Source organism: Malus domestica, chromosome 07 (assembly GCF_042453785.1).
Source record: "Malus domestica chromosome 07, GDT2T_hap1".
Taxonomy (NCBI): Eukaryota; Viridiplantae; Streptophyta; class Magnoliopsida; order Rosales; family Rosaceae; genus Malus; species Malus domestica.
In genome coordinates this window covers 25954445-25964285 of record NC_091667.1, presented here as the reverse complement: position 1 = coordinate 25964285, position 9841 = coordinate 25954445, and the positions used below count along the sequence as shown (strand labels likewise).

Below are 9841 nucleotides of genomic sequence, written 5' to 3'. Positions count from 1 at the left end.
TTTCCTAATGTCATTTGTACTAAATCATTCACTTGCACTCACTAAAGGAGAGCTTGAACCTATGTACTTGTGTAAACCTTTCACAATTAATGAGAACTCCTCTACTCCGTGGACGTAGCCAATCTGGGTGAACCACGTACATCTTGTGTTTGCTTTCCTGTCTCTATCCATTTACATACTTATCCACACTAATGACCGGAGCAATCTAGCGAATATCACAAACTTAATACTTTCTGTTGCACCAAAGTCCTCACTGATTTTGTGCATCAACAATCCTTAAGTCCTTACCTTTTTGCGTTGGTAATGGATGAGTTAACATGACATATTCAAGATGATATTCCTTGGTGTATGCTTTTCGCAAACGATATAGTGTTGATAGATGAAACTCAGGAAGGGGAAAATGCGAAGCTTAACATTTGGAGAGAAATGTTGGAATCTAAAGGTCTTCGCCTAAGCCGATCAAAGACAGAATATATGGAGTGCAAGTTCAGTGCAAACGGAGGCCAAAATGAGTTAGGGGTGAGGATCGGAGATCAGGAAATACCAAAGACCGACCGTTTTCGCTACCTAGGATCTATCTTGCAAAAGAACAGAGAATTAGATGGAGATCTCAACCATAGAATACAAGCTGGATGGATGAAGTGGAAGAGTGCATCCGGCGTGTTGTGTGACCGTCGTAGGCCACTGAAGCTCAAGGGAAAATTTTATAGGACGGCAATAAGGCTGACAATGTTGTATGGCACAGAATGTTGGACGGTGAAGCATCAACACGTACACAAAATTGGTGTAACGGAGATGAGGATGCTTTGTTGGATGTGTGGGCACACAAGAAAGGATAAGATTAGGAATGAGGATATCCGAGGTAAAGTAGGAGTAGCCGAAATTGAAGGAAAGATGAGAGAAAATCGGTTACGGTGGTTTGGACATGTGCAAAGAAGGCCTACTGACGCTCCGGTTCGAAGATGTGACTACGGGACAGAGGTTCAGGGCCGAAGGGGTAGAGGAAGACCTAGGAAAACTTTGGAAAATACCCTAAGAAAAGACTTAGAGTACTTGGATCTAACCGAGGACATGACACAAAACCGAGCGCAATGGCGTTCTAGGATTCATATAGCCGACCCCATTTAGTGGGAAAAGGCTTTGTTGTTGTTGTTGTTGTTGTTGCATAGACTACACATCAATGTATAGTATACATTCACCTTATCTCAGGAGTTCGCGTCCAGGCGTACAAATACATAGTTTACATTGTGTTGTACCATATATTGGACCTCACTATTTGGACCTTGCTACTTAGCCCATTATTCATGTAAGAGACAAGAAACCCTGATACTATAAAAGGTTCCTTCACAGTTCACCCTCACTTTAGATGGAGGGCAAGGAAAGCAAATCCTAGCTTCTATAGCCTCCATATGCATTATAACCCTCAATTTACACGGTGAAACCGGATCGACACCAGTGTGGACATGACCCCAACTTGGGGTGAACCATAATATATCTTCATGTTCTTGTGCGTATGTGTAATTTACAGTCGGATTTACGTTGGTCCAAGATCGACCTGATTTTGTGCACCAACACATTGTATTGTATACTACTGTGGATTATTTAGCAAACATTCAATCTGCAATGTATATCACACATTGATGTAATCTTGAATTTTCGAACACACTCGTCATGAGTATATACTAGTCCGTACGAAAGGAAACAGAGCGATGAAAGAAAACCACCATTTATGGAAAATGGCATGTACATTTAGACATTCTGGTTAAATGTAAAACGGAGAGAGAATGACGGTACAAACTGCACAGAGCGTACAAAACTGTGTATAATTCATCAAGTACAAAATAACGTCGACGGTATTTCCACTGTCATCGCCGGCAGACCAAAAAAGTTCAAAACAAAACCTATGGAATTGGGCAAGTACAATTTCTGACCCACAAAGCAAAAACGTCGGATGGAAATTTCAAGCAAATGCTGCCGGTAAAATTGGGAAAAATAAGTCGAAAATTTCCGGCAGCATATAATTGCTTTAATTTCAAAACAACTGGGAGATGGTGCGGTTGATAGTAATCTCATTACTTCAAAGAAAGAGGAACTTATCCGCTACCGGCCACCTTCTTTTGTTGGAGCTGCTCGCTGTTTAGCTCCTCATTTTTGTCCATGGCCTTCCTAGCAAGCTCATAGCCTGCAAAGTTCATGGCACCCAACGGAGCAATCCAAAAAAACCTGGGTAGCGCTCCTTTGAATAAGCCAAGCGGTCCCTCGTGCCGTAGTATAGAGAAGGCCACTGCTGACATTGATACAGGTCGACCCAGTGGAGCGGTCATCATTCTTGTTTTCATCACATCAAAGGGTGTGGTGACAACAGCTGCTAACCCGCCAGATAATGCCCCAACTGCAATTGTTTCCCAAGGTTCTAGATCCCGCCCTAAAAATTGCTGGGCAGCCTAAAACAGAAAAACAGTCAAACTAATGAAAACATATCAAGCTATTATCACACTAATTACTGTTATATATCTTACATATTAATTACACTCAAAACAAGATAAGCGCATTATAAATAAATAATTAATTGTTGATATGAAGAACAGGATTTAGCAGTGGAACAACACTTTAGAAGACGAAAGCCAAATCCCAGAACGCATGGCATTAACGCACAGCTGTTAGCTATCATCATCGCCACAAAATGCCGTGGTAACTTGTATTTGGGCATGAGTTGTGTCGAGTCATATTAAATTTCAAAATCTTCCTTTTTCCGGTTTTGCTAGGTAGTTCTATAATAAAGATGAACGTATTGTCGCCAAACCTTGCCTTCTCCCAAAATGAAAATTGTAACTTTTTTAGTTCGTATCTTAGGGATGCAACTTAGGCAATTTGAGCAGCAGGCTTCATGTTTAGGTTAAAGAACCCTGATCTTAGAGTTGCACATTCAAAAGGTAAATAAGAGAGGAAGATAAATTTTGTGCCTAGAAAGGAAGGTTGCATATGAAAATACTTTACCTTTTTGGATTCAGCATACAGCCCCATGCCAGCGACATAAAACGGAACTTCACGGCAAAGAGTGGCACCAGTCCCACGAAAGAAACCCTTAAGACCATCTTGGTTCCAAGTGCCCACAAGAGCCTCCCCAACATTGTCAAAAAGGCCAGCCTGACACCGCTGCTTTAACACCTCACAAGGAATTCGCACTGCTGTTCCCAAAAATGTGCTACAGAATGATGCTATAGATTGAACCTATTAAGATGCCAAAACATAAATTTTATACCGTTTCAAAACAGAATTAATAAAAAAGAGTGGCAGATGCATCAGACAGACCCGTTGCCACCCACGTCAAATTCATATTTCCCTTCTTAGAACTACAACAGACTTTAAATTCAGTTGTTTTGATTGGGCATAGCACATGCTCGAAAGGGAGAATGAAGGGGAGGGAGGGGGGAGCAAGCCAGCAACAGCAAGAGAACCATTTTCAAAGGGTACTAATGTTTGCATAAGGATAGAGAAACTACCGGTTGAAGTTGCTCTAACAGAGCCATACTTGTTACTTTTTTACTTCGGGTAGCAAACACCATACTATCTGATATAGTTGTAATCATACGAAGAAGAAAAAAAGTAAAAGACATGACACTTAACTTTTTTTTCAGACTACAAAGTAGGATAGTTAATTACTTCTTTAAGAAGCTGTTCTTAGTACTTACTTAAGATGGAAAAGCAGTAATTTTAAGTAGATGAAGTCTTCTTGAGAATTGTGGAGAGGTAGAAATAAACTATAATTTAATATATTTAGAACGAATGGAAAGAATGAACAGACAAAATGAGCCTGCATTCGCTTAAATAGATATCAATGTATTTTGATTTTTAGAGGCATAATGGAAGTATGATGCTAGTCCCCAACAAGAGAGGAAAAAAAAACAAAACATATAGTAAAATACCAATCAGTACCTGTATATCCGGGATTGTTGGAGAAACATTTATCAACACAAGTTTGCTTGCCTCAAAAATCCCAGTTCGCAAGCCATGACTGTAATGTGACGATAACAAATCAGACAGAAGGTGGAGAATTACACAAAATTTAGCTAAAATAGCTAATTCATCTTTATAATATTATGGTTGGGAAGGGGGCAGAAAAAAACCTTGAAAACTGTCCAAGAATTGCAGGAATTGAGCCCCTGTATAATCCCCGCACTCCAAGCTGTGGAAGCTTGGAAATAATTTCAGGGAACGTTAATGTTGATGCTTGTACTCGAGTCTGCCAAACGTAAGGAAATGATGCATTTTAGGATAGAAGACCAAAGAGAAGCATCACTGATTACAGAAATTTTTAACTCCGAGTACATGAGTTCAAGTTCCTAGGACAAAAAATTTGCCTTAATAGTATCAACTGGGTGCATTAAAGAAGTAGATAGAGCACAAGCAAGCCCCCCTGCTAATGCAGATCTTAGTACGCTTCCAGCAGGTATTTCCATTGGTGGTGCAACAGCAACAACTGTTGCAGCTTCAAACCAGATACTCCTGTATGTATTTTGAAAGAAATTACTGTCAGCTAGGATTATCCTACTAACTTGTGAACACTAGCCAACTGGGAATTTCTTAAATATACATGGATATTATTTCTGAATTTCAATTTATTCTGCTTTACTAATTCATTGAAAATTCATTCTCCGCATAAATGTATCAATTACCAAGAATGGAACAGTTAGCGTTTCAGACCCAGAATGAAAGAAAACAAATGATCAATACTTGAATCCAACCCCATGCTATAACAACACTATATCCAGGAACCAACCATGGAAGGTTTCAACAGAAAAACCAGTCTGACATCAGCATAACTTAAAAGGGAAACTAACTGAATGAAAAATCCATCTTACCGAGGATCATCTTGAAGTCGATCAGAAGGGAGTAAGAGCATAAAATTCCTGAAATGTCCATAAGATATAGAACCTTCTGTATCACCATTGAGAAACCGCATCATAGCAACAGCATTGTCTTCATTAGCTGGAAGTCCTGCATTTTTAAGTGAGGCCAATACCTCGCTTTTCTGCAGTGTTCCAGACTTGCTCAGGCATAAAGAAGTATATGCTCGTAGAATGGTTGGTTCCTTCTGTTCCATCAAGGATAAAAACTGTTTCCAACCAAATGATTTTGAAAATATGTGACGTCTAGTACGGCGCATAAACTCATGAGCATATCTCCGTGGCAATTTTCTCTTTCTTATTGCAATTTCGAGATCTTCGAGGGTGACTTGCCCATCACTATCTCTATCCAGTTCTTCAAAGAATCTCCTTCCTAGACACGTTCATGATGTAAAAGGTGTTAATGAAATAACTTACAAGAAAAAGGACGAATTTGATGAGGCCAAACAAACAAACTATTTAAGAGCTTCATCACTCTATCAAATATAGCAATTAGGTAAAGATGGATGACAATTACTTTAGCTCTCCCACTCAAAGGTATCAATGGAAAGTTTATGGATGCCAAAACAATGCTTTGTATCACTTGAAAAGTGTAAGCATTTTGTTGGCATTCTCAGAAATTCAGACAAATATTGACACATCCTTAATTATCATACTGCTATATCTTGGTCCATCAATGCTCTACGTACTTTCAGGATAGTTATGAGGGCCTTCATTTATGGAGTTCATGTAATGTGCTAATTTATTTCGTCCAATGCAAAGCTCATATGAATTCGAGAAAGTTGAAAATAGATGATTTCTCTTAGATTTGTATTAGGTTGGTCTCTTACTACCTTTTTTTCTTTTATGACTAGCATGCATTGACAAGATAATCCTTAAACAAATTATCTTAAACTTACTAGTATCCTCCACTAATTATTACATGGTAAGCCAGTAAAGAGTTTTTTTTTTTTTTTTTTTTTTTTTTGTGCGTGTGTTTAAAGCTAAGAGAAAGGGAACATCACTGATAAACAATCGCAGAACAGGCACGCTGATTAAGGATGGTATTTGCAATCCAGGAACATATTGAATCAATCAACTTTTAACTTTAAAACACGTGTTTCACTAAAGAAACCATGGTTAAAGTATTCTTATAGCTAAATTTTTCACACACCAATATAGAAACACGTGTATGCGTACATACTATGAGTGGAAAATAAATAAATTCTTAAACAGGATTCAGTAAGAAACGGCCTCACTAAGATATTATTTATGCATGTATTTGTGTATGTAGTATTTAAGTCAATATGAGTATATATTACGAGAATTCAACAATAAACAACAGGGCAATATCTTTCTTTGTTTACTGATGATCCTATCCAATTGTAAGCTAAGCTGATCCAGTCATCACAAAAGCATCAGGTACATAAATGCAGTGGACAAAATAAAGGCTCCTTCAACAATAAGGACAGAAATGGAAATGAAAAAGTTAACGTCATCGTATAGCTTTTATATTACAAATTCAATTCATAGAAAGAGTAAAAATCAGCATGAATAAATTTCCCTTTTGAAATTTTTTTTCTTTTACGAAAACAAGTATCAATTTCTAGGCAAAACAACATGCATTTCCACAATTAGTAGCAAGTGCCAAAGTTAGCAGAGACAACATACCTTCAGACTCTGTGTATCTAAAGAAATCTTGGACAGAGATTAGCTTCTTCTTGTCAGGATAGTCTTTAGAAGTTCTCCCCAGCTGAGGTACAAGTTCAATTAGTTCGGTGAATGAAACGGTGGATAGCGTGGATCTCAAACGCTCTACATTTGATAGAGGAATATTAAGTATATCGCTAGCAAGCTTCTGTGGTGAATTGCCAGCTGATTCTGCGGGGTTATTTGCAGTAACATCCTCATCACCCTCTTCATCAACTGAGGATGATACTCCAACAACGCCTGATGGCACTCCTCCCACTCTAGCAAACGTCAAGTTTCCCAAAAACCCATTTACATCTGCTTTTCGACCTTCAAACAAACCCGCGATCAACCTGAAATGATCATTCTGAGAGGAAGAAGGCGGCTCACTGGAAGTATCACAAGGTTTACAATCACTCTCTTGAATACCCTGATCAAACCTCTGAAGATTCTGAGTAAGTTGATCAAAAACAAAACCAATAAGGCATTCTAGTGATACATGTTTTCCTTCTTCATGTGACACGGCTTCATTCTGAATCATTTTAACATTCTGTCCCTTAGACTCCCTCCGTTTCAAGTTACCTAAAACCTTTGGCTTTTTACAAGAACACGCTTTGTCGTCATCGCTCATTTTCTGGACCCGCTTCTTACCCAATTTGAATGGACCAGGAAATGCCTGAACAAAGCTATTAACTAACACAGACCAAGTGACAGCAAACTGCATGCAATTCACACAAGACCCATCCTCCTTATCACAATCCTTCTCTCTCAATTCACTATTCGACAACTCAGGTCGATTTCCATTCCCCGAATTTGGCGAAAACTTCCCAAATAACGCCTTTATCGGAACCTTAACCAACATTCCTTTCTTTCTCTCCTCGCCAACCATCACACAGTCACCAGCTTTCTTCGTTCCCCCAAAGATCTTAACTTTACCATTGTTATCACCACCACTGAATTGGGTAACAAATTCAGCAGCATTTACCTTATTCTTATGGCCTGCCCAGCAACACTCAAAGTCCTTGGCCGCTTTTCGAACGCCCAATTCGAGCGGCGAAAACGCTTCCTTAACCAGCTGAATCGAATTGAAAAACGATTCGATCGGGTCATTCGCAGACACCATTACTAACACCACTTCAAAATTCTCAGTCCGATATATATAACCACCAAACCACCGTTACATACACAAGCATACAAAAAAAAAAACACAAATTTTCTTCCAAATTTAGCAAACACCGATTAAATTCTTCAATAAAACAGCATAGAGTAAAAGAACTACACCATACAGAACTGTGGACCAACCGGGTGAGATCCGAATACGAAGCGGTGCACCGGCAGTTGAATCCGAATCGCCGGAACCCTACGCGCGCATTATGGGTTGCTCCATTTTTCTCCAATCAGCTTCAAATGCCTCCACTTTTCGCTTCTCGTTGACCCTTCAGAGTGCAGAGAGCCAACTTTTGCATGGCAGAAACGGATTGAAAGCCATATGAAACGGTAAGCAGGTGCCCAAAACAGAAAAAGGGGTGCCCAGATTCATATAAAGACTGCAGCTTTTGATGGGCTTGGACAGAATCTGTGTTTCATTTGGGAGCGAGAGGAATTGGATGCGGATAGAGGAGGAGGAAGAAGAAGATGAACAAACACAAACCAGAAGTGAAGAACAAGAGGGAGCTAAAGACCAGGCCTATCTATTTTTGCAATTTTTTATTCTTTATTTTTAATTTGTTTTTTTGTTTATTTAATTATTTATTTGTTTTTTTGTAGTCATCTTATTTATCGGATAACGAATGCTGAGTGGATAAAAGGTGACGTCAGGACTGCATTGAGCTCGTGGGTTCTTCTGGTTTTGCCACTTATTGGTTCGGGTATCTTTTTTCTTTTTCTCTTTTTTGAGAAAGGTAATTCACAATTTTTTTAATCCTCAAAAACCCACCGAATTTTTTATCCATTTATATATCTAAATTTTAATAAACAACCAAAAAAAGTGGTTAAAATTTTGGATTTGAATCTCGTAGTTTGTGGTAGTTTATGGGGGAGATGAAGGTCGATTGATAGCTTGACAAATTTTTTGTTTCGACCAAAAAAAAAAAAAAAAAAAGCTTGACAAATTTTTTAACAAATTTGAAAATATAAATAAATTAAAAAAAATGACACTTAATTTCTCGCTATTTATCAACTATACAAATCAATAATAACGTAATTTTTGTCCGCTCATTTGATAGTCACTTATACATAAAAGTAAGATATATATATGTATTATTATTAATTCACGTTATTGAGTGAAAACATATAATTAAACTAGTATATGCCTACATACTTTATGTGTGCGAATATTTTTTTATTTGTTTTTTAAGTGAAAAGGGGAGAGCTACAGAGAGAAGGTGGGAGTAGGAAGAAAGGTTTTTGTTTTTTATTTTTTATTTTTTAATATTGGATATATGCTAAAACTACATGTACGTGAGGCTTTTATAAAAAAACAAAATTTGGTTTTGTAAAGTTACATTATTGTCCATAATTTTTTTAACGATAGAAGATTAAATAGTTTTTTCACCCTCTTTTAATTGATAAAAAGAATTATAATAATAAGTAGTTTAGACAACTTGGTTGGTCTTACTCAATAATTATTTTTATACATTTCATGCTATCTAGTAAGAATATTTACCGTATTTTGATAAACTACATTGTACCACCTTTCAAATAGAGGTGTACAATATAATCTACATTGTACCACTATTATTAAGAGAGATGTACGGTATAATCTATCAAAATGTAGTCTCTGTTATAAATAGGCAAAAGTTTAGAGAGTTAATATTTACTGGGGACAGGAGCGAGGCTGTTGCAAAATATTACACTAACAAAATATTGTAGAGGAAGTGATGGATATTATTGCTATTAGTTGCTTTTCTCTTTCTTTTCTTGTTGTGTCTTTTGAACACTCATAATGCTCTATTTATAGAGCAACTACCTTGAAAACAAACAAATTACACTATTAAGCATATGAAAATTTTATTGAATGCATGTGGGCATACATACCCACTATTTACAGCACTCCCCCTTGAATGCCCACATATCAACATTAGTTGTCTCCTTAAAACCTTACTTAGAAAAACCCAGTGGGAAAAAAACCATTGCTAAGGAAAAAGAGTACAACTTTACCCGAATTGTTGATATGGTGTTAAGCATGCTTATGCTACCTCGTTAAAACCTTGATAGGAAAAACCCAGTGAGAAAAATCATAATCGAAGGAAAAAGAGTACAACATG

General features: G+C 37.5%; 1 protein-coding gene across 1 annotated transcript; it reads right to left on the bottom strand.

Moving 5' to 3' along the window:
• Positions 1-1710: 1710 nt before the first annotated feature.
• On the bottom strand, positions 1711-8297 carry LOC103439515 (uncharacterized). The gene is made up of 7 exons (XM_008378072.4): positions 6558-8297; positions 4863-5280; positions 4362-4506; positions 4128-4243; positions 3937-4015; positions 2998-3231; positions 1711-2444 (listed from the first exon to the last, which is right to left on the bottom strand). Exons 1-7 carry the CDS (start codon positions 7696-7698, stop codon positions 2094-2096), a joined length of 2484 nt encoding a protein of 827 aa, XP_008376294.3. The 5' UTR covers positions 7699-8297; the 3' UTR covers positions 1711-2093.
• Between the last annotated feature and the right edge of the window lie 1544 nt (positions 8298-9841).

Coding starts and splice junctions, on each gene's coding strand:
- LOC103439515 (XM_008378072.4), bottom strand. CDS start 7,698: ATGGTGTCTGCGAATGACCCGATCGAATCGTTTTTCAATTCGATTCAG. Junction 4,244..4,361: donor ACCCAGTTGATACTATTAAG/GCAAATTTTTTG, acceptor TACGTTTGGCAG/ACTCGAGTACAAGCATCAAC. Junction 2,445..2,997: donor TGTATGCTGAATCCAAAAAG/GTAAAGTATTTT, acceptor TTTCTGTTTTAG/GCTGCCCAGCAATTTTTAGG.